The sequence below is a fragment of the Aedes aegypti genome, chromosome 2 (genome assembly GCF_002204515.2).
Source record: "Aedes aegypti strain LVP_AGWG chromosome 2, AaegL5.0 Primary Assembly, whole genome shotgun sequence".
NCBI classification, from domain to species: domain Eukaryota; kingdom Metazoa; phylum Arthropoda; class Insecta; order Diptera; family Culicidae; genus Aedes; species Aedes aegypti.
In genome coordinates this window covers 413,758,561-413,782,862 of record NC_035108.1, presented here as the reverse complement: position 1 = coordinate 413,782,862, position 24,302 = coordinate 413,758,561, and the positions used below count along the sequence as shown (strand labels likewise).

At 38.2% G+C, this 24,302-nt stretch overlaps 1 protein-coding gene across 2 annotated transcripts; it reads right to left on the bottom strand.

The window, feature by feature from the left end:
* Window positions 1-855: 855 nt before the first annotated feature.
* LOC110677013 (DNA repair protein complementing XP-G cells homolog) lies at window positions 856-23,900 on the bottom strand. 2 transcript variants are annotated; one of them, XM_021847371.1, is made up of 5 exons: window positions 23,591-23,900; window positions 23,343-23,518; window positions 21,258-22,718; window positions 10,900-12,115; window positions 856-1,949 (listed from the first exon to the last, which is right to left on the bottom strand). In XM_021847371.1, the coding sequence occupies exons 1-5, from the start codon at window positions 23,676-23,678 to the stop codon at window positions 943-945; spliced, it is 3,948 nt and encodes a 1,315-aa protein (XP_021703063.1). In that variant the 5' UTR covers window positions 23,679-23,900; the 3' UTR covers window positions 856-942. The 2 variants fall into 2 exon arrangements, with proteins under 2 accessions (XP_021703063.1, XP_021703062.1); XM_021847370.1 differs by having other exon boundaries at window positions 21,243-22,718; window positions 23,591-23,898.
* Window positions 23,901-24,302: the final 402 nt, after the last annotated feature.

The window sequence follows — 24,302 nt, the reverse complement described above, 5'->3', positions numbered from 1 at the left end:
AACAAAATTAAATCATTTTAAACGATTTTGAAACCATCCAAACAAAAATCTGTTTTCAGAGTACTATTCAGATGGATTTTTATGGCGTTTGCTTGGTCTTTCAATAAAGGTATCATAAGCAAAAGATCTTATTTATTAAAAAAAAAAACGAATCATTTTACCTCTAGGTCGATCTGTAAATAGAAATCGCAAACTTGTGTGACACCTTAGAATCAAAAACCTTGCGGATTTTGGTCGAGTTAATACCATATGCGTCATAAATTTGATCAAAACCGATTTTTCTGATTCTAAATTATACTACAAACTTCCGGAAGAAACTATTTACACAGATATTTGCATGATCATCCACCGAGGAACAGTCCCACGCCTTCCGTTCGAAGAAATATCTACCTATATCTCTAAACAGGTAACTACCAACAGTAGCAGCAGCCAAATCGAGATTTAAATTTTAGATTGTGCAAAATTATCCACATCCCTGAAGTGCCGCCAAATAAGCCTCCATCATAATAGGTAGCTCAATGAACGGACCAGCGTAAGCGGTTGCCATCATTTATTCCAATCAACTATCCAAACTACTAATCCGTCACGATGCTGTGTGCGGCTAACATGCATGAAACTAGCTACAGCCAGTCTGTAGGTAGTTAGGTTTGCCAATGAATTCAGAATGTCTTAGATTTATGTACATGAACATAATTATATTTTTTGTGACGCAACCGGCTTGCGCTCCGTACAGTTTCCAAAAGGATGTAAACAATTAGCCCATATTTCAGAATGCCTGGTCTCGGAGAATTAGAAGCCGCTCGCTGAGGGAAGTCATCTATCATTGCCGAGAAGGCAAATTGACGATGCAGATAAAGATTTTTCAGTACGATCAATTACGAACAGTTCTGTATTCATTAATAACAATTTAACATGGAACATACAACCTACCTTGGGCAGGACTTATTTGCGTGATTTTTTGACTTTGGACTCGGTTTGTGACTTTTTGAAAAGTTCAATTGCTCGTTGTTTGCGGTTGACCATCTCTTCTTCATCTTTCAAACGTTGCGGGATGGCCGGATTGAAATCCGGAATCTTATTCTTAGCGGCCCTCTTGCGATCTATAATAGCAGCCTCGTCTCCCAGCTTCTCAGCGGACTGGTCATTTATCTTTGAGATTATGCTTCCAATGTTCACCAATGAGGTTGATGGTTTATCGATTTCAGAAGTGTTCGCTTTGGTCGCTGCCTTTCTGGTTGATTTGGGTTTAGATTTTGTGGCGGTGGTTGCAGCAGTCTTCCTGCCTCTAGTTTTCTTCGGTTCCGTAAAATCATCATCGCTGTTTTCGGACAAACATATAACCTCAGAGGATGTGGCTTGAGTACCATCCGGATTGGCTTCACCAGCTTTCGGCTTGCGTTTGCGTGCGACTTTCTTCTTGGGGCTCTTGGAAGGTTCTTCCGTTATTTTTCCCGCCATGGCATCCACGGCGGTCTGCACACGTTTGCTCACCTTTAACTGATTATTAGCTACCGCACTTTGTACCTTGAAATAATTCTTGATCGAAGCTTGCGATTTCCGTTCGTCCAACCGTTTGACCACTGGCATGATTATATCATTAAATTTGGCCTGTGGCCAGCCAAACTTTTGCTTGGTAAAATCTCGCAAACTTTCCACGTCCGGATAGCCCCAGGAAAATGGTTCCTTATTGCTGTCGACGGTAGGGAAAAGATATGCCTCAACCACTCCAGAACTCGGGAAACCGTCGGTGAACTCAATATTCTTCAGTTTGGACTTTAGAGTTATGCGGGTGCCAACGGAATTGTTTCTGCCATGGTTCCACCAATCACGGAATTTCCGCAGTCCGGATAGCAGTGACATCATTTCGGATGTTTCGCCGTCCTTTTCCGGTGTAGCAGGGAAGGATGCGAGGATTTCCATTGCCGTGACCGCTCCGATACCGCTGATACCTGCGGAATGGAGGAAAAAGAAGAACAAATCAGTCCTGTCCTGACTTTTATTGCGGGCTTACTTTAGAAATGACACCTGAAAATTCTCAATTCTACCAATGGCATTCCCAATTACTACCCCACATTGCACATTCAAGGGTCTGACTGTGTTCCTAACCCACCCTCCGTTTGTAATCTTCTCGCCAGTTGGAAATTATATGTTCCCGAAGTGAAAGTAATTTTGATTAGTGATAGCCGTACTATGCAGTAGTTCAACCAGAATCTTTAGGTCAGAAGACAAAATCTAAATTTTGTAATAGAAAGGTTGCCATTGCTTTGAAATTCACCCAATATCCAATCAAAGCTACTAACAACAGCGATCAATCATCAAAACTCATCGCTCCCTGGAAAATATAATCCCATGCCCAGGGAACACCAAGTATCATGTTGAAATTCATAGATATATCCAGGATTTCGTAAGATAACATGGGTGACTAAAGTATGGCATTTTCGACAGCTTTTTCCTTAGCGTCATTGACGGTTCTTAAAACCGACTGGGTTCATAATTCATTTAAAAATACTTCGTATAAAAGTTTATCTCTCAGCCGAATGTCAGAACATTTTACATGCAAATACCATTCACTGCTAAAAAAAATACACAAGTTTCCCTATGTTACGAAATGTGTGAAAATTCTGTTAATAATTCTATGAAGCATATGCTGATTAGCCCTGAGGCAATCCTTTCCAATATTCTTAAAATTTTGCTGAAGATAGTGTAGGAACTCTGTCCAAGGTTTTCGTTTACCGCCACGGCTATATGGGCCTTCCAAACATAAAGTTATCATACTCGAATAACATTTCCGTTATGGCCAAATCGATACACCTAATATAAGAAATCGGCATCATTCGACAAGTCATAATTCATGTATTTTTTATCTATAAGTAAAAAGTCATTTTATCGCTGACGAATTATAACTTTTGACAGCAATCGCAATTTCGGAACCAGTGCAAATGGGGCTCCAACAGTTCCTTCAGGAAAACCTTTAGAGATCCCTTTCATAATTTTCCTCGAAATATCTCCAGAGACTCAACCAGAGATTTCTCCAGGAATTCATTCGGAGATTCCTCCAGGGATTTCAATAGACAGTCCTCCAAGATAATCCCTACAGCAATTCCTCCTGGAGTTGTTCTAGGAATTCTTCCAAGAATGTTGGCAGGGATAAATTTACAGGAGTTACATTATTTAGAGATTTTGCTAAGAGTTCCTACAGGAAAGTCCCAGTGATTCTTTCATACATTCCTCCAGTAAAATCTCTTCTGGGATTCTTCCAGGAATTTCTCCAAGGATTCCTTCTTTTTCTTGGCATTAACGTCCCCACTGGGACAGAGTCGGCTACTTAGCGTAGTGTACTAAGAGCAGTTCCACAATTATTATCTAAGAGCTTTCTTTGCCATTTTCGCATTCGTATATCAGGTGCTAGGTACGATGATACTCTATTCCCAGGGAAGTCAAGGAAATTTTCATTACGAAAAGATCCTGGACCGACCGGGAATTGAACCCAGACGCCTTCAGCATGGATTTGCTTTGTAGTCGCGGACTCTAACCACTCTAGGATCTGTTTCAGGAATTCTTCCAAGAATACTCTGGAATTAAATATTACTGAGATTTCTCCAGAGATTTTTCAAGCGGTTTCTTCTGGTATTCCATCAGAGACTTCTAAAAGGATTCCTCAAGGAAAATCTCTGCGAAGATATCTCTTCAAGGCATTTTGCAGGAATTGTTCCAAATACAAAAGGACAATCTATTCAAGAATTACCGTCGTGCGGGGTGACATTGGTCCATAAGGGTGACTTTGGGCCAAGATTTTTACAGCAAACTAAAACCAGAATAATGAAAACAATGTGGCAAACTTCAAGAATACGTTATAAATAGCCACTGGATGGTCATGGATTAGTTTTTTGCCTCCCGTGCTAGTCAGATAATCCTACAGGGATTCCACAGGGATTTCTCGACAGATTCGTTCTGGCCCTCCATGAAATCATCCATAGATTTCTCCAACACTTCCTCTTGGAGCTCTTCCAGAGATTGTCCTATAAATTCCTGCTGCAATTACATCGGAAATTATTCTAATACAGTACTGACCCGATTTTGTCAGCCCCCGATTTTGTCTGCCCCCGATTTTGTCTACCCCCGGTTTCGTCCGCATTTTTAACCCGATTATGACAGCCTATTTTAAATTGGTCAAAAAATTGTTTTTGTCATGTTTTGCCACGTTTACATGAAATTTGATGATGATGTTTGATGTCGTGCACGCATGGGCGAAGCCGGAGGGGGCAATGGCAATGTCTTTTATTAAGTGTTAAAAATCGATATTACCAATATTAGCTGGGGGGAGCCCCTGAAAAAAACCTGGCTACGCCCATATTCATCGCCCTCATAAAAGTCCTTGTGATCACGTAACACGTTAAAATTTGAAAAAAAAAAACAGGAACAACATAAAATGACCCGATTTTGTCAGGTTCCCCATTTTGTCAGCCTAAAATTCATCGAGGGGATGACAAAATCGGGTCCTTACTGTATTTTCTCCAGGAATTACATTGGGAAAATGGAAATAAAAAAACTTCCAGTAATATCTTTACATTAGGGTCGATGTACCAATAGCCGCATAGCTAAGAACAAAAATTCGTATAAAATCGAAAAGTAACGCTAGCGTCATTATTTTTACATCATCTGAAAGCTTTTTATCTTGGTTTTGTGGAAAAAATATGAAAACTACGAAAACTCAAATGTTTGTATTTATTATCGCGTGTGTCACTATAGGAATACATGTGCCTATAGTAGCACTATTTCTAATATTTCTGTTCCTATAGTAGCACTAGCACCATGGTTTTGGCAAAATACTTATCAAAACCGTATGTTTACAAAACTTTTATATTTTTCATACAAAGTGTGGATCCAAAGCTTTCGTTTGACGTAAAAAAGTTTTTAACTAATCAATTATTTCGTATGATAAAAAATAATTTCTTTCAGTAGTGCTACTATAGGAACAATAGTTTTACTATAGGCGCAAGGGAGCTCAAATTTTAAGCAAAACTTATTATTTCGATCATTTTTGAACAAAATCAAGCTGTGTATGAATGGTACTTAGATAAATAGCTCCTGACCTTCATGTCAAAAAATGTTTTAAAAAGATTTCTAGCAAAACGGCCGTAAAAAGCCACTAGTGCGACTATAGGGGACTGTCCACTAAGGGAACACCGACCCTAATTCCTTTTGATAAACCTTTTCATAGATTCCTCCAGATCACCATCACCGATTTATACAGAAATTTCTTCACTGATTCTCCAACAATAACTCCAGGGATTTCTTCAGAACTTTACAGTGATTCTTCCTGGGATACATCCAAGGATTATCCAGAGATTTCTTCAGAGATGCCTACAAGAGTCCTTCAGTAAATAACTTCTTCTTCTTCTTTCTGGCATTACGTCTCCACTGGGACAGAGCCTGCTTCTCAGCTTAGTGTTCTTATGAGCACTTCCACAGTTATTAACTGAGAGCTTACTATGCCAATGACCATTTTTGCATGCGTATATCGTGTGGCAGGTACGAAGTTACTCTATGCCCAGGGAAGTCGAGAAAATTTCCAACCCGAAAAGATCCTCGACCGGTGGGATTCGAACCCACGACCCTCAGCTTAGTCTTGCTGAATAGCTGCGCGTTTACCATTACGGCTATCGGGGCCCCTAGTAAATAACTTACATAATCTTTTTTTTACAGAGGTTTTTCTAGAGACTCCTCCAGGAATTACTCTAGGAAAATCTCTACAGGAATTCCTTCCGAGATTTCTCCAGCTTTTTCTTCGGGTATTGCTCCAGAAAATCTCTAATGGTTTCCTCTAGAAATTGTTCCAGGAATCGACTTATATATTTATAAGGAAATAGGCTTTTCTTCTTCGCAATCTTGATTATAAAGAGCCGTTGAAAAAAAGAAAGACTGCTTAGTCGAAAAGCATATATTATGTTCCAAAGATTTCTTCAGGGATTCCTCCAGAGATTTTCTCGGGAATCCCTCCAAAGGCACCTGCGAGAATTTCTCCAGGATTTTTTCCAGGAATTTGACCGGAGATTACTCTAGATTTTTCATGAGGTTCCTCCAGGGATTGCCCCAGGAATCCCTTCAGGAACTTATTCAGGGACTTCTTGAAAAACTTCTTTAGGAATGGATTTCCTGGAAGAATCTCTAAAAAAATCGCAGTTGAAACCATGGAGGCCTTCTTAATCGTTGTTGTTGTTGTATGATTGAGAGTGACTTTAACACTTTTTAATCGTTTTGAAGAGATTCGAGGAGAAACTCATGGGTGAATCTTTGTACGAATTTATAGATAAATTCTTGTAGGAATCCTCGGAGGATTTTTTGGATGCCCAGAAAAAATATCTGGAGAAATTTCTAAGGGAATCCCTGAAGGGTTAACTGAGTGAAAAAAATAGAATAATTCATTTAGTGATTTTCCTGAGAGAATTTTTGAAGGAAACTTTTGAGGAATCTCAATGCGAAGTTATGAAGTTATTTTTGTAGAATCCCTAGATGAATTTTCGGTGGAATCTCCGGAAGAATTCCTGGGGCGATCTCTGGAGAAAATCTCATGTATAATTCCTAGAGGAGTCTCGAGAGGACTCCCTGAAGATTATCTGAAGAATTTAAGAAATTGTCGAATGTAACCTGGAGAAAGCCTTAAAGACATCTCTGCGAAAAAACCCCATAGAGACTTTCCTAGAGGAATCTTAAGAGGTGTTTCTGGAAGAATTTTTTGATGAATATCAGGAGAAATCGCTTGAAGAATCCTTGGAAGAATCTCTGAAAAAGTCTTTGAAATAATCTCTGCGATAATTCCTGGAGAAGTTTCCTTAGGAGTACAGTCACCCCACGCAGTTGAATCACCTACAATTTATGAATCAGCTGACTTCAAAAGACAAAATTATTATCAAACTTGTCACAAAACATCGCAGAATTATTTTTACTGGTAAGAAACTATGTGTAAAAATAATTTTGTGATGTTTGGTGACAAGTTTGATAATAGTTTTGTCTTTTGAAATCAGCTGATTCATAAATTGTGGGTGATTCAACTGCGTGGGGTCACTGTACTTGGAAAAATTCCTGGAGAAATCTCAATAAAGATTTTACTGGATGGAATCTATGATGGAATCACTGGAGGCATTTCGGCAGAAATGCGAACTTCTGGCGTAATCGCTATAAAAATAAACTTGCAAATTCCGAGAATAGTCCTTGAAGGAATCCCAGAAGAAACTCCTGGCGAAATTCCCGAACGAATTGCTGGAGGTTTTTGTTGAGCTCTATACTGCCCATAAACGCATAATTGTCCCATGTGAATAGGAAATCCAACAAACCTGGGACTGACATGCATTTATGGGCAGTATAATAGTAACTAGTCTAGAAAATCTGGTAGCGAACAAAAGTTCTTCTGACAAAACCGCTAGAGGATGCCCTGGAGACAACGCGGGATTATGATAGAGATTATTTTGGAGGAATTTCTAGTAAAATAAATGGAAGAATCTTTGAAAGAGTTCCTGGAGAAATCTCTGAAGAGTCTCCGGATATATTTCGAGAGGAATTTTTGAAGGGATCTATGGAAATTCTCCTGGAGGATTTTCTGAAGTCCTATTTGAACTGGTCCCAAATTTTGGAGTTATGTTAAAAGTTATAATTCATCAGCGTTAACATTTATTTTTACTTGTAGGTAGAAAACATTATATGTTGTTTGTCGAATGATGCCGATTCCTTATATTATTATTTGTTGGAATATAGGGTGCCTGTACCAATGGTTGTAATGTACCAGTAGATTGGACTATGGAATAAAACGTATATTTTTCGATAAAAACGACCTGCGCTATTTTTGGTGGATAGATCGCTTTTAGTTTAGTCGATATGCCAAATTTTAGCTTTTTATTTTATCAAAAAGTCATATAAATAATTGAGTTTACGCAAAAAATGTGCTCCCTTGCACCAGTAGTTGCCGTGGTGTTCCAGTAGTGGATCAACGGATGGAAGCAGTTTTTAAAATGGATGTATAAAAATAAAGAAAAGCCCCAGAGATGATATTTATGCTTCATTCGAAAGATATTAGTTGCTGTTCCGAGGGAAAAATGTTAAATCTACATATGTAAAAATTTACCATTTTGTTCAAAATTCTTTGTATCATTCCAGAACTACTGGAGCACTAGCGCAACTACTGGAACACGTGTACCAATAGTGGCTCATGCGATTTTATATTAAAAAAATATTTTTATCACTCTTTTCATAATTTTCTTTTATAGTAGAGATTGAAATCTTTCTGTTAACGCCAAAAGATCACTGTTAAGGCTTTTCGTTATTTTGTTATGTTTTTTTTATAGTTTAGGTAGTCCACCAATGGCACTGGCACCCTAATAATTTTATTTTTTGGAGGCCCATGTATCTGTAGCGGTAAACACGCAGCTTTGCAGCAAGACCAAGCTGAGGGACGTGGGTTCGAATCGCACCGGTCGAGGTTGTTTTTGGATTGGAAATGTTCTCGACTTACCAGAGCATAGAGTATCTTTGTACCTGCCACACGATATACACATGCTAAAATAAGAGTGTGGTATCTCTCATGTGTACCTGAATGAGCATTTCACAGATTATGTGAGGCACGGGATTCAGATAGTACAAAATATATCTTAGTGAGCGAGTCTCATGAGACGTCTCGTGAGGCTCGTCACATGCGCTTACTAGGAGTACTTCCATGCAGTTATGTTTGCCTGGTACAATAATCCCACGGAAGCATACGGCTTCGGTCTATGACTATGCTTCTTTGGTGATAAACACAAGTGCTAGAATCCTAACAGCGTTGAATGTAAATGTCAGACTTTTCAAACTGATTGCGGGTAGTTTAATCCATGGTTTACACACTAAACACACTACGGTGAATTTCACCGTAATCTCAACAGCTGAACAGTGCGGTGAAATAAAACACCGTATTTCGTCGGAATTTAACGGATTACGGGGATTTTTTAGCGAATGCTGTAAAAATTTACCGTACTCCGTTAATTTATTTCACCGAACTGTTCAGCTGTTGAGATTTCACAGGAATCCGTAAAATAAGTTAAGTGTGTAACCACTTTTCCTTGCTTTTGAATCTTTTGCCTGCGGGTTTCAAATGCGCTGTCACATTGAGATTTTCTCATGAGACGGCGCATGAGCCAGTGCAGATGTGATCGTTTGAGCAAGTACATTGCTACATGAGGTCTAAAAAAATGTGTCTCATTATGGAGCTATGCACGAGTTCACTATTTGACGTTTGAGCGGTGCCGTGCTATTTACGTGACCATGGCAACTAGTGAATTCGACACCGCTCAAACGTCAAATTAGTGAACTCGTGCATTGGTCCATAGCACGTGCTCAAGCACGCGGATATTTTTGTGAGCTCATGACAAGCTGATCACAAGCTCTTGATATGAAGCGCGTATACATGATGTCTGGCTAAAAATTTTAATAATAATAGTAATAATAATAATAATAGTAATAATAATAATAATAGTAATAATAATAATAATAGTAATAACAATAATAATAGTAATAATAATAATAATAGTAATAATAATAATAATAGTAATAATAGTTAGTAACTCTAAAAATCATGAATTTTGAGCTGTCACATGATGGAACTATAAGATGGTCTGAAAATGTCCACATTACACCCTACCGGAACCGGTTCCGGTATACTCCTTCTGAAACAGATTCCAGATGTCCTTGTGTCATTATGCCCGGATTGGCCATACTCACAAAAAATGTCCAGGGTTCTGTGCTATATTTCCATATCTTTCATATAAAGTTAAAAGAACAAAAATCGGTTCAAAAATGTTTTTTTAAGAGCGTATCAAATTCATGGGCCATTTTTGACCCTTAACCCTCTAATTCCCAACCCCGCCTTTATAGACGGGGTACACTTTGGAATTTTGTGTAATTTTTCTTAGCTCGGAAATTATAATGATTTTATTTTTGGCATAAACTTTGGACCATAATACGCATACAAGGAAATTTTTTTATGATTTTCGAAACATTTTTGTATTTTTGAAAAATGTTTGAAAAATTGTATTTTTTTATAACCTACAAATGCCTGGTGTTCATTTAATGTATGATACAATAAATCGTACCTATTACATATATTTTTCTACGATCAACCTATCTTAGAAGAAGATACTGGTGGTATAAAAATGATTTAAAACAAGTTTTTTTGTTAATTAAACGGAAAATAAAAAATGATCCAGAAAAAAAATTAAAAATTCAATATTTTCAAGGGTACTGTAAAAACTTATTTTTTATAATTGCCAAAAATCAGTAACCATAAGAACCTTCAAGAAAAAAATAAAAGGATATGGAAGTTCAAAAATAAAAATAATAAAAATCAAAACCCAAATTCATGAATTTGAGAAGAAAAATAAATCATTGCCTAAAACGTATTTAGAATGTTTTTAGATAACGAAAATTTTTTATTTAGATCAAAATTTGGATATTAGAGGGTTGATGCATAATGTGTCACTTTTTTTGTAGCGCCGCTCCTAGAGGTCGCTCCAGAAGTTAAGAAAAGTTAGAAAAAAATTCTTTAAAAAATTACAGCTCCTTTACAATGAGGATTGGCCAAAAATGACCCCAATGCAGAAAGAAGGTTAAACGATAGTTTTTGTTGTTCTCAATCTTCCTTCTCAATCTGACATTTGACGTAAAATTTACAGTTATTGCTCTAATATCGATCCAAGTTAAGTAGATAATTTTTATGGCAAGATTTGTATCTTTCTGAATATTCAATGTTTAAAGCAAGAAAAACACTGGCCGTTCGACTTTGTCATGTTTTGTTTTGGAAAAAATGAAATTTTCGGACGTGTTACCAAAATCGAACGAATACTTCTCTACTCATAAAACATCCCAATAACTCACCCGTCGTGTAATCGCTGCCCACCAGCAGTGCCAGCTGGATCAGCTTCTTCCGATCCATCTGGAACAAACGCTCGATACTGTCCGCCGTGAACTCCAGCACCAGTTTCTGCTGGTTGAAGAAGTTCTTGTAAACGGTCTGCCCACCAAACAGCCAAATATCGCTATCATCCGTTATGGTGCCATCGGTGATCTGGATCTGATTGAGGAACGCACACTGGGCTTCCGCTTCCATTGGGGCCACAATGTAAGGGATACCGAACAACCGCAGCAGTTGCATGCAATCTTCCTGCATTTGTTCGGTGATGGACGTCCCCAGCCGGGATTGACGATTCTTCTCCTTCTCCAGCTCGCGTTCGGTTTGGGCAAGATTCAGAGCCATTCTTTTTAACTCCAAGGGAGTTTTGTTTTCCTTCAAATTGTCGGCCATATCCGTGATCATATTTTCAGCTGTAGGTTGCGGGCCTTTGCTGGTGGATGGAATTGGCTCTGGCTCCGGGAACAACTCTTTGGAAACTTTTGCTGGTTTGCTTGGAGTGGACTCCGATTCAGTTGGTTTATTCTTCTTAGATGATGAAGTGGGCGTTTTGTTCACGAAGAATGGTTTTGGAACATTTGGAATGTCTTCTTCGGGTTCGGATTTTTTCGAATCGCTGCCAGGCGTTCGCGATTTGACCAGGTGCTCAAGCGTTCCTTTTTTAGGAGTTGTATAGACTGGTTGGGCAGTATTTATTGTCTGTTCAGGTTCGTGCTCATTGATTTGTTGTAGATTGTCAGGGCGAGACAGTTCCGAGTCTTTCAACACCTTTTGCAACTCCTTCATAGGTGAATATCCCACGGTGGCGTCACTGTCCTCAGCATCCGAGCTAGTCTTGGTAAGCTTAACTTCTAGTTTATCAGGAATTGCTTCTACCAGGGCTTCATCCAACTTGATTTCGTCTAAATCTATCACCGGAGTTTGCGACTTTAGTTTTTCGAGTTCTTGTTTGACAATATTGCGCACATTCTCCGGTTTGTTGCTTTCGGTGTGATTTTGAACAGTTTCAATGACCTGAACTAAATCATTGTCTTCTTGAGGAAGATCTAATAGAATATCGTCAAGGCTTATGGCTGGAGCAGTTTTGAGCTTTTGGAGTTCTTCCTGCAGTCGAGCATTGATGTCATCCACTTTTTTGACTTTGATGCCGGTAATCTTCGGTGCAACTAATGGCTCTGACACCTGAAGTTGAATTAAAAAAGCAATAATTAGAGAAGAGTGAAAAGTACATACAATCCGACCTTTTTTACGACCGTTGCAGGAGATTGTAAAAGGAAAATTGGTCCGTTGAATCTGTTCCATTGTGAGTGAGCGATGGAATCCGGATCAATTGTGCCCGTTTCGCGTCGCGCGGGTGAAAATAAAACAATAAAAATCAGAGTGCGTCAGTAGTGTCTGGTTCGCTTAGTAACCGCAATATCGGTATCGCTCATCCGTTTGTGTGCTCACGTGTTGATTTCAAATTATATCTTTGGCGTTTACCAAAACGAATCCTTTTCCACATCCAAATTCCTAGTGTTTTCTTGTGGAAGTGCTGAGGACTCATTGTCTTCTGTGGACTAATGCACGAGTTCACTTATTTGACGTTTGAGCGGTGCCGAATCCAATCGTTGCCATGGTCACGTAAATAATACGGCACCGCTCAAACGTCAGATAGTGAACTCGTGCATCGGTCCATAAAGCAAATAACACGTCAACATTGTCCTTCCGTCCCCAAATTGACCTGCATTTGGACGCAACAGGCGCTGGTATTGTTTATTATAATAATGAGAGCACCGTATGACATTAAACCTTCATGGTATCTCATTTCATAGGCATTCGCCTTGGAAATTTCTTGCAACAATTTTAGAATAAATTACCAAAAGAGTTGAGTACATATGAGTATATGATATTTGATAAAGATATCACTGGAGAACTTCATAAAAAAAGAACTAGAAGGATAGTGAAGGATTTTTCATGGAAAACTTACTGAACCAATTCTTGGTGGATTTCCCGACGGTGTTCAAGGAGAAATAGCTCAATGCTGTCTTCGACGGAGTTTCAGTACTCTTCTACCTTATAGAGTTAATGATCATCCTTTTAGTTGAGAACTTAGCCAGTAGGGGTACTGTTTCCAACATCATTTATTCAGCTATAATATATATGTATGGGGCCTTCCTTAGCCGAGTGGTGAAGTCCGCGTCTAACAATCAAATCCATGTTGAAGGTATCTGGCTTCGATTCTCTGTCGGTCCAGGATATTTTCGCAATGGAAATTTCCTCGACTTGCCTGGGCATAGAGTATCACCGTACCTTGCTTCACGATATACGAATGCGAAAAAGGGCAACTTTGGCAAAAAAGCTTTCAGTTAATAATTGTGAAAGGGCTAATACGAACGCTAAGCTGAGAAGTTGACTTTGTCCCAGTAGGGACGTAATGTCAGCAAAGAAAGAATGAAAGGAACATGTAGACGCAAAATAAAAATCTAATATGGTACCGTGGGGCAAGTGGGTAATAGAATAGGTGTTTATTTCTCAACTCAACTACCACCGAATATAAGCGGTATGTTGAATTGAGTTTTATGTAAAATTAAAAAAAAATACAGTCAAAGTTTTTAAAAAATGTATCTCTTCTTTTCACTTGCCTCACAAATGGAGCAATTTAAAAGTTTATCGTTTTGAACAATAAATTAAAATACTATCAGTTATATTTACGATTTCTATCAACTTTCACATGTGTTAAAAAAGTCCCAAATGAACAATAACATTAATAACATGTAAACAAAGATGTTATGTAAAGTTATTCTTGTCAGTTAAGTTTTCTTCTGTTTAATTATGTTTGTTTAAGTGATTCGACAACAATATAACTACAACATTTTTAATGTTAATTCTTACATCATGAGACAGCAATTGCACTCCTTCTCTGTAGATTTATTATTTATCTGTTATTTGTTCGCGAAAGTTGGAGTTGACGTCGGATTTCTTTTTTTTTTTTTTTTGAAGAAATTGTTTCTGCGTTTCTTGGAACGGAATCATTAAATAAAGTACTTAGAACCTTTTTTTGTATTGATAGACCTATACCCCATTTTTATGTTTTAAAATAGTATATAGCTTTACGGTATTTCCATGTGTTCTCTTATATTGGATCTTTTCAGTCAACGTTTTCCTTTCAATTGGCTGTCCGAAGTAGACACATTAAAATCGTAATGTTTGACAACCTCTTTTAGAGAAGTTCCATGGTTTGTAAAGGCTTTTAAGGCTTTGAGTAAAGAGTTTCTTGGATTATCAGCACGTTCTGTTTTTTCTAAGATAATTGCAAATCTTGTTTATTTATAACTACCTAAATAGCAAACACAAATTCAATCTCTAGTAATAAACTTTTCACTTGCCCCACGTGATTAGAAAATTGAGGGAGTTTTAAACTATAATAAATCTTCGAGCTGTTTAGTAGAATACCTATAAGTAGATGAAAAAACCGAATTTAGTACTATACCATTTAATTCCACTAGAGTTTGTATCCTTTGACAGATACGCGTATTTCGACCTCAACTGTAAGGCCGTCTTCAGTGTCGTGTACTAGACTCGACTTCGAGGTCGAAATACGCGTATCTGTCAAAGGATACAAACTCTAGTGGAATTAAATGGTATAGTACTAAATTCGGTTTTTTCATCTACTTGTTTTAAACTAGTTATTTTCAGTTCAACGTCAAATTAATTCTAAAACTTTTTTTTTTATTTCAGTTTAAAACTGTCAAAGAGGACAACTTAAAAGTGGGACAGAACATTGTTTTCCGCAACTTTTTTTCCACTGAAAATATTAAAATGAGATTGCACGATGCCAACTTGTTACGGAGTAATTGTTGACATGTAGACACTTTTTCTGTCTATTATGCGATAATGGTTGAAAAATCTCATTAATCACTTACCCATCGTAATTCTATGAATGACTTCAAAGTTCTACTCACGATTTTAAAACGTTAATTCTCATATTCAGTAAAATATTCATATTATTTTTACTTACCCCATTTACTCACTTGCCTCGCGGTACCTTACAAAATATGCAATAAAACTTTACAAAAATTGAATTGTGCCGCCGGTAGCTCATCGTATTTGAAGTTTTATTCAATTTTATCCAATATATGCAAACATTCCCTTACAGCGTGGAACGCACGAATCCAAATCTAAATCTAAAAATAACTCCGCTCCCCTTTTCGAATCAGTCGCGTCTCCCATTGAACGCATTCTTATAACGTGAACTTCAAAACCAGTGAATTTTTCATCGTTTCGTAGGTTTTCAGAGGTTTCATTACAGAATAACTCGTATGTGATAGAAGATAGCACAGTAATATCTTCTGAGAAGTTTCTATACTCAGTATGTTCTAATTTTAAAAGTGAGAATCATCCTTTAAGTTGAGAAGTTGGCTTTATATGATTTTATATGAACCTTATGCTGCCCATAACTGCTTAATTGTCACATTCGACATTTTTGACTATTTTGGGTTCATACCGTGATGAATACTTTCGATCAAAAAAAATACCGAGTTGTTTTATCACATTGTTAATTGTAACCGCATAACAGTCACATTGAGATTATACATGAGCCTCATAATGTAGTAGCAATGAAATTTCAATTAGAATTATTTTTTGACTATTCACCCAGTATACGATATGAGTTGTACAAAATTTCAGCCTCGAATAAGCCTTTTTGAGTTCTTGGTAATTTTTATAAATTAAAGTTTCCTCCCATCCTGCTGTATAATGCACGATTGATATTCCATTTACTCATGCCTACATTTAGCAATAAATGACGTTCGTCAGCTGGCTTTCAGTAAAATATTTTCTGTACATCAGCAAACAAACACCACGCATTCTGAGATCTTGTTCTGAGATCGAATTGAGTTTCAAGCCTGTTTTCGGTGGTTTTCTGAGGAACATACTGTATTCTAGTCTGAGCATCCAATGTGGTTAGAATTCATAACACACTTTTCAGTAATCCCTCTACTCCCCTTTTTAAAATCGAGTTCAATTAGCTATTTTTAGTAGAGGCATGTAAGATTCTTGTAGGGGTGTCAGTGGAGTTAGAATTGACTACTCACTTTTCTGTAACCCTTCTACACCCCCATGATTTTCTTCCTTGTGGTACTTTCTGCCTTGTAGGGTTTCCTCAAAGACAAATTAAAGACCTCCATGTCCCTTGCAGTTGCCCACAATTTTATGGCTCATAAGGTAATCTAGAATGCCGTGAAAAGTGTACTGCGATTTGTCAAACTTGGGTACCTTTTGCACTACCGAAGGACCAAATGCAGTACTAGAAGTGATACCCAAGCCCGAGTGGGACGGACCTGGTTTCCTGTTTATTCGAATTTTTGCCATTCGTTTTTTTTTTCTTCCTATTATGGTATTTTTGGCCTAAGTAATTTACCCCTTTCGTTTTTTTTATTATGTTTGATAATCGGAAAAATTGTATTACAAAATTAATGGACAACCTTAAAGGAAATCATATGTTATATATTTGTGGGAGCCCAGATAGCCGTAGCGTTTAACGCGCAGCTATTCAGCAAGACTAAAATGAGGGTCATGGGTTCAAATCCCACCGGTCGAGGATCTTTTCGGGTTGGAAATTTTCTCGACTTGCAAAGGCATGGAGTATCTTCGTACATAGCACCGATATAGACATTCAAAAATAGTCAAATGGCGAGGACAGTTCTTAGTTAATAACTGTAAAAGTGCACAAAAGAACACTAAGCTGAAAAAACAGGCTCTGTCTCAGTACGGATGTCACGCCAGGAAGAAGAAGAAAATACTTCTCTTGTAAGGTTCATATTAATCTATTTAGAAGAAGCACTCTTACTGGCCAAGTTCTTAGCTAAAAAGATAATCCTCAACTCTTCAAGGTAGGTCGTATCGTGTACTAAAACATCGCCGAAGACAGTACTGACCTATCTTCTAATACATATCAGATATTCTGGAAATATTGTCGAAGATGAAATCCCATATATAACGCGGATATTTATTACGCTCCTCAACCTGTGTCTGATTGGATACCTGACTGTACCCGACCAACTAGTCTTCATAATTCTTTATAGATCTTTGACCAACGATGGCGATCGCTAACGGTTCAAAACGAATCTATATCGATCGCTATCGAAAATCACTGACTGGTTGACCGGGTAGTTACTTCCACTCTCTGGTTTCGCCAACAGCACTGCTCATAACTGCATATTTGTAACATTCGACAAGAGTAGGCATTGAGTAAATGGGATACCAAGTTTGTATTTTACTGCAGTATGGGAGGAAACTAAAATTTCAAAAAATCATTAAGAATTCAAAAGAGCTTATTTGAGGCTGAAATTTTGTACAACTCTTACCGCATATTGGGTGAATAGACAGGAAATCATTCTGATAGAAATTTTCTTGCTACTACATTATGAGGCTCATGTATAATCTCAATGTGACTGTTATGCGGTTACACTTGCCAGTGTGACAAAACAACTTGGTATTTTTTTCGAATTTTTTAGAACAAACTCACGGATTTTAGTATGTTGATCGAAAGTATTTATCATTTGATGACTCTCCCCGGTATTAACTCCAATTTGTCAAAAATGTCGAATGTGACTGTTATGCAGTTATGGGCAGAGCAGCCGGGTGTTGTTTATAATTGTCTTCAAACATGTTCTCGTTAAGAGAACTGATATAGCCGTGAAGGATGGCGTGCCATATGATGGATGATTAGTCTAACACTCCCGGTTCGATTCCCGACCGCAACGGCAAAATCTTTTTGTAATATAATTTACACTCATTACGCCTCATGGCTGCGTAATGACGCAGCCAACCTGTTTCTCATGCATCTCGAACTCGGCGCGGACACAAGCATATTTTTCAGATTTCTTTCGCTTCTTCCCATGTTCTTTGATGAATAATTATGCGTTTCATAAAACACTGATTCATATTTGTGGGCATTTTATAACTGTAGGGCGAGTGTTCTTCAAATAATAGAGCAATTAAAATTGTTGCCCTACATTTGTTCATCTGTAACAATCCCTGATAAAATTCATAGGAATTTCCTAATAAAATCTCAAAAACATTCCTGAAAGAATACTCGGAAAATTGCTGATAAAATTGCCAGATTTTTTAATTCTGGAAGGATGCTTGAAGATTGAACTGGACGATTATCTGTCGGAGAAGGAATATTAGTTTGAGAAATTCTTGCATGAATCTTTAGAGAAAATCTGGGATAAAGTCTAGAAATATTTTCTGAAAAGATACATCAAAGAACCTGAAGTAATTATCGCTGGAATATATGGAGGCATCTTCTAAGGTATCCATGAATTATTTACTAGAGAGGTTTCATAGGGAATAGTTGGTAACTTGATTTTTTTGCTGAAATACCTAAAGGTACAACAACACGAATGTTCAAGAATAAAATCCACCAAACTCTAAACTCCACTAAAATCCGAAAAACTCTAGAGAAATTACCCAAAGACTTCAAAGAAAGAACTTGTGCAGGAGTCGTCTGAAGAATCCCTGAAGAAATTCCTGAGAAATTAAAGAAATGTGTTGAAATATCCTTAGAAAACGTCATAGTGGAATTAAATGAGGGAATTAGGGGCATAATGGACACGTTAAGCAAATGTTCTTTTTAAGACCATAAAATGGCAATGTTTTTATTTTACCCCCGGTTAGTTTTCAAGTTTGATGTTAGTACGACGTGCTACATTCATTTATGGTAATAAAAATTACATCAAATGTCAGAAAAACGAGATAGAAAATTGGGTCGAAAACAAGGCCGGTAAAAAGGTATCGGGGCAAAATGAACACTTGCGTGAAATTTAGTGATTCCAATATATTTAATGACTGTCGTTATGTCGTTACGATATGTAGAAGGATTCTCCCTCAATTATAATAGCTAAAAAGAACCTACAGTCGAAACTCGTTATAACGACAAACACTCTCTGTAGCGACAAATTTCGGTCCCTTGAAAAACATGTTAATATTATTACTCTTCTCTATAACGACATTTCTCTATTACGACGGTCCCTTGCGATGTCGTTATATCAAGCTTCGACTGTACCTAAATACGTTACTTTGCTCAAAAATTAAATTCTTCAACCGCATTGCTTATATGACAGTTTGAAACTGAGAAAAACATAAAGTCAAATTTCAAAGGACAATTGAAGCGAAACATAAAATTTAATACCGTCAAACATTCCAAATGCAATACAGATTTCATGCAGTATATGAAGTTTTGATGCAGTATGCATATTCTCAGAGATAGAGGGGGTGTCCATTTCGCAATTAGTTTCCTTTTCTTCTAATACATCATTTTAATTGGACCATGATTTCTCAATTTTTCGACGGTGTCCGGTATTGGCTGCTCTCCGATACTGGGGATCTTCCCTTAGTAATTTAGGAATTCTCCAGGTTCAATGTTCATCTCTGGACAATTTTAAAGATCCTGTCACTTCTGACTTACTTCGGCAAGGGGTATTTTCAAACCTGCTATTACACATTTCGCTAAAATATGCGTTGCATTGAAGTCAGTGATGCATTTTGAACTGAACGCGAGCCAAAAGTGAACTGAACGCGTTCTAATTTTGCACGAGAACCTAGTAAGCATAGAACTCTCGTGCAAGATTCTGCACCTGCTCAAGAACGGCCCGATCACTTCAAAATGCACAATGGAGCTGAAAACACGAAAAACACTACATCATAACATATTGAATTCCATTCGTTGCAAATATATGGCACCTTAAATGTTTCCTAACATCTTTGCAAAACTTTGCAACATAGAAATAAGTCGTGTGTTTGCCATGACGACAGTTTTCATTCCACGTTCAATTTTCAGCTCGCATGGGTTCAAATTTTTGAACTGCTCAATGTTCAAGCCTACTTGATCCCCTGTTCAAAAGTTTGAACTGGAACGCAAACTGAACGGGTTCAAATGCAACACTGATTGAAGTGCTTATTATTGCATTAAGATAACTTGTGCAACAAAAACCCCTCCAAATCTAAAGCGAATCATGCAGGTGCCCACCAACGACATTTTCTCATGCATTCGATAGGTTAAACGGATCATTGAAGTAATTTCTGCAGAAATCTTAAATACAGTTCTTAAGGTGAAGATAAATCGAAGCCAGAGTTCAACTTTTCAAGAGCACGGATCTGGAGAACCAAACATCGATTGGAAAAAATCTATAGAAAAAAAAACACGGAAACAATTCTGAACACATTCACATTTATTGAGAAATTATCAGAAGAATTTCTGATTCTCGATGAAATCCGTATTAAAATTCCTGGAGAATACAATGACTAGAAAGGACTCTGAACTTCCCTTGGCGCATTGTATGCATGATGTCCTGTAAAAATTCCTAAAGTAAGGCCTAAATATTTCCTAGGCCATTTTTCAAATACTATAAAAAATTTTAAGCTGAAATATTAATCGGCGTGAAAATAAAAAATCGGCGGCGGAACACTAACCGGCGTATGGCGCGCCGCTGATACGGCAATCGGCGTCGACGTGACGTTAAATGAATCGGCGGCGGCGTGGCGCGGCGGCGCATAGGTCTATTTTAGGTCTATGTCGAATTAATTCTTAATTTTCTTTTATTGCAGTTTAAACCTGTCAGAGAACATAGAAATGGTACAGAAAATTATTTTCCGCAACTTAACACGTCGTCAACTTGTTACGGAGTGATAGTTTACAGGTTAACAATCTTTCGCTCTATGGACCGATGCACGTGTTCACTAATTTGACGTTTGAGCGGTGCCGAATTCACTGGTTGCTATGGTCACATAAATAACACGGCACCGCTAAAACGTCAAATAGTGAACGCGTGCATAGGTCCATTATGCAATAATGGCTGAAAAATCTCAGAAATCTCTTAGGGCAGCGTCCATTTATTACGTAATGCTAAAATTTGAAATTTTGGACCCCCTCCCCCCTACCGTAACGCTTTTTGTATGAAAAATTTCGAATTTTTGTATGAACCGTAACGCTTGAGCCTACCCCCCCTCTCCCCCTAGAGCGTTACGTAATTTGTGGATGCCGCCTAACTATCGTAATGTTCTCAATGGCTTCTGAGGTTTACGCATGAGTTTCAAACGTTAATTCACATATTCAGTAAAATTTATTTTCATTTACCCCATTTACCCACTTGCCCCGCGGTACCTTATGATTGTTGTTATTACATTACAGCATTGAAGCTGACGTAACGTATACGCTGCTTTCAATATGTTTTTCTTCGAAATAGAGACGAATGTCCCCAACAAAGAAAAAAGAAGGTCGTGAAAGGAAAGTCGTAAAAAAAGTTTGTAGTTTACTATCACCTACCTTAGAAACACTTACTCCGCATGAAGGTTTTTCGACTTGTTCTGTAGGGTTTTCCGTATCAGCCTGCGCCACTTTTAGGGATTCCAGTTTGCTTGCTCGATCATCGCTCTTCTCGAACACATCAGCAAAGATGTCCTCTTCGTCTTTCTTTCCGATCTTGCTCTCGTCGATAACGACTTCCAACACTTTTTTGCCATCCTTGTTCATCGCCAGGTCCTCCAGTCTGAAATCCACAACCGTACTGTACAGTGGTTTCAGGTGATTGCTGGGATTCAACGGTAGCAAAACCCCCGGAGTCATATCATCCAGATCGTCCTCGGGAACGTCGATGAAATCCGAATCCGTGTCGGTGTCCGATGAAACGACTACTTCTTGTGTTTCTTGCTTGTCTTCTGGATCATCGGTTCCCTTGAGCACCGACACGGAATTGTGAGCGAACATTTGTGTGAAAGATTGCTCAATTTCACCTGGGTCTACGTCTTGCGTTTGGTGCAACAGTTCTCGAACATCGTCGTTGGACATACCACCGTATTCCAACATGAAGCCTCTAGCTAGGGTCATGGCAGAATTGCCTAGGGCTTGCTTCTGTTGCTTTGACATTTGGACTTCGTCCTGTTCCAGATTGATTTTTACATTAGGATCTTCATCCTGCATCAAGGACATCTTGATCGCCAACTGTAATTCTTCATCCATTTCTTTATCATCCAAAACATCTATCGTTTCCGTTTTCATGGATGCACTTTTAGCTAGCTTTGGAGGTTTGGGTGCATTTTTCTCCTGCTCTTCCTTAATCTTAGCTTTCTCGATTGCTTTTTGCACGTCTCTGACCAGCAGAAACCGCGTATTCTCATCCGATGCAATCTTCTGTGCCGCCTGACTGGAAGAAGTGTCTACTCCTTCCTCAGAGAGAAGAGCTTCCAGTTCGGCCAGCGAAAGACACTTTCCACCCATTTCTTTCTCGGCTTCCTCTAATTCTACCTGAACTGCTCGTCGTTTCAGCAATCGCTTCATTTGAAACGACGAAAAATCATTGCTTTCCACTGGAAGCTCATGCAAGCGGCCCCACGAGTTTTGCTTCCTGGTCTCTTTAATATCATTCAGAATGTCATGTCTTACATCGGCAGGTAAATTTTTAAAGTGCACGCTCGTCACATCGATCGCGTTCAGATTCAGGTGGTAATAGCTTTTCGAAGTTTTCTCATCCCAAGAGCTGGTGCTATCATCCAGATCTGTTTGGGAGCTATCGGCGTTTTTGAATGGGGAATCCTCTTTGAGCGGTGGCAGTTTGAAGATTTCGTCGGGTTCGTCTGCGGTTTTGCTATTGTTGCCGGGCTTCTTCGAAGGCGAAACGAGCAGACTTGTGGCCGATCCCAATGCTTGCTGTACGACCTTCTCTTTGGCCAAAGTTTCCAACAGCAATTGTTGCAGTCGATCAGCTTCATTGTGGTATTTGCTTTTACTTTGGTTGCGCTTAGCCTAGAAAGGATGCCATTAATTAGTGATATATTGACTCGATTGTATAACATTCCACAGAAAATCATTCCTCAGAATTCCGTTGCCCAGAATGTACCATTTCCCTGAAACCTATACCTATTCACTTTTGATTCCCTTCGACAGGGTTTTTTTTTTTTTTTTTTTGAAAGCTACAGAGCTCATAAATATTTGGCCACAATATGCGTCGTACTGAAACGCTTCTTACTGCAAAGTTTTAGACCATTCGGCCGAGAAAAATCCCCCATGCTAAAGTGAATCATGGAAGTGCTAAAATGGTTCTGCACCCTGTTGTGTCTATTTTTTTTCTTACAATTTATTATTGATAAGCAGCTGCGGTAAAGAATAGCGATGCACCAAATATTGATATCCGTCAAGGAAACAGCTTACTTACTTTTAGAAAATATTATCTCATGGACTGGCCAAAACTGTTGCTTTAATGTAATGTTTGTTTTTAATTTTTTTTTTTTTTTTGAAGCTATTCGAAACTATGTTTTATTCATTGCTTGCTGGAAAATGGATTCTGGGGAGTGGAATCCTAGGGAACGGTTTCTGGAGAGAATGTTATAGAATCATTGACTCCCCTATGACTTAAGATAGCACACTTACAATGGTTTGCCTCTTCAAGGCGGGAACGCCACCATCAAAAACGAATACAGGCCTGATCCGATAGTACATCAATTTGCACAACCGATGAAAAAGTCCCAGAATGTGCGCATTCGGCAGTGAGCTTCCTTTCGAATCTTGAAATCCTTTGATTACCTGATGCAACCATATCGATATATCTGGAAAAATAAGATGTTTGATGAATCCATAGATCAGCAACACATAAAACTAGTATTCATTGAAGAACTTACCCACTGCAAGCACCTTGTTCTCGAGCGTCTCAAGCGGAACCGGTTTGCCTGATTGTTCTACCAGTTTCCACAAGCCCGTAACTCCCATTCCGGGTTAATTTCAATCCAGTCACACTTAATACGAAAAACAGCACGATTAAACTCTAAAATAAATCAATATTTCATCCTTTTCCACGGAATTCTAAAATAAAACAGCAAATCCGCACCACAGTCGTGTCGTGTGTGTTCTTGAATGGCAATTTTATGCTACACAGTCCGTCAAAACAATGCGCTTGTTCATTTCTGGCACTCTCCTCTCTCACGACGCATTTTCTCCTTCGAAGGGGAGTTCATTTGCACAGCAAAAGCAGAGTCGAACTGTTGAAATCGAATCAACATAAAAAATGTAAAAAATAAACATTAAAAAATATTAGTATGATTTATTAGTTCAACTGAATACAACTTTTTATCGGGTAAACAAAACTTTGTATTTGTGTCTAGAGCCATGGACTACACACTCAATCTGTTCGGTAAAAATAACTGGGTTTTGGAACTACCGAAAAAGTCAGTAAACTAAAAATAAATGTCAGAAATCGAAAAACAGAGATTTTTCACCGAAATTTTGCAGAGAGCTTTCTTTTTATATCATATATCGGTAAAAAATAAAACATGGTGAAATTTGCTTTTCAATTACGCGTGGCGACAGTTTTCATTTTACTGACTTTTTCGGTAG

What these genes read in the sequence shown, in the direction of transcription:
- LOC110677013 (XM_021847370.1), bottom strand. Translation starts at nt 23,678, where the DNA reads ATGGGAGTTACGGGCTTGTGGAAACTGGTAGAACAATCAGGCAAACCG. An exon ending in GAACAAGGTGCTTGCAGTGG is followed by an intron (nt 23,519 to 23,590) that starts GTAAGTTCTTCA and finishes TTATTTTTCCAG; the next exon opens with ATATATCGATATGGTTGCAT. An exon ending in GGGCAGCGATTACACGACGG is followed by an intron (nt 1,950 to 10,899) that starts GTGAGTTATTGG and finishes TCCATTCCGCAG; the next exon opens with GTATCAGCGGTATCGGAGCG.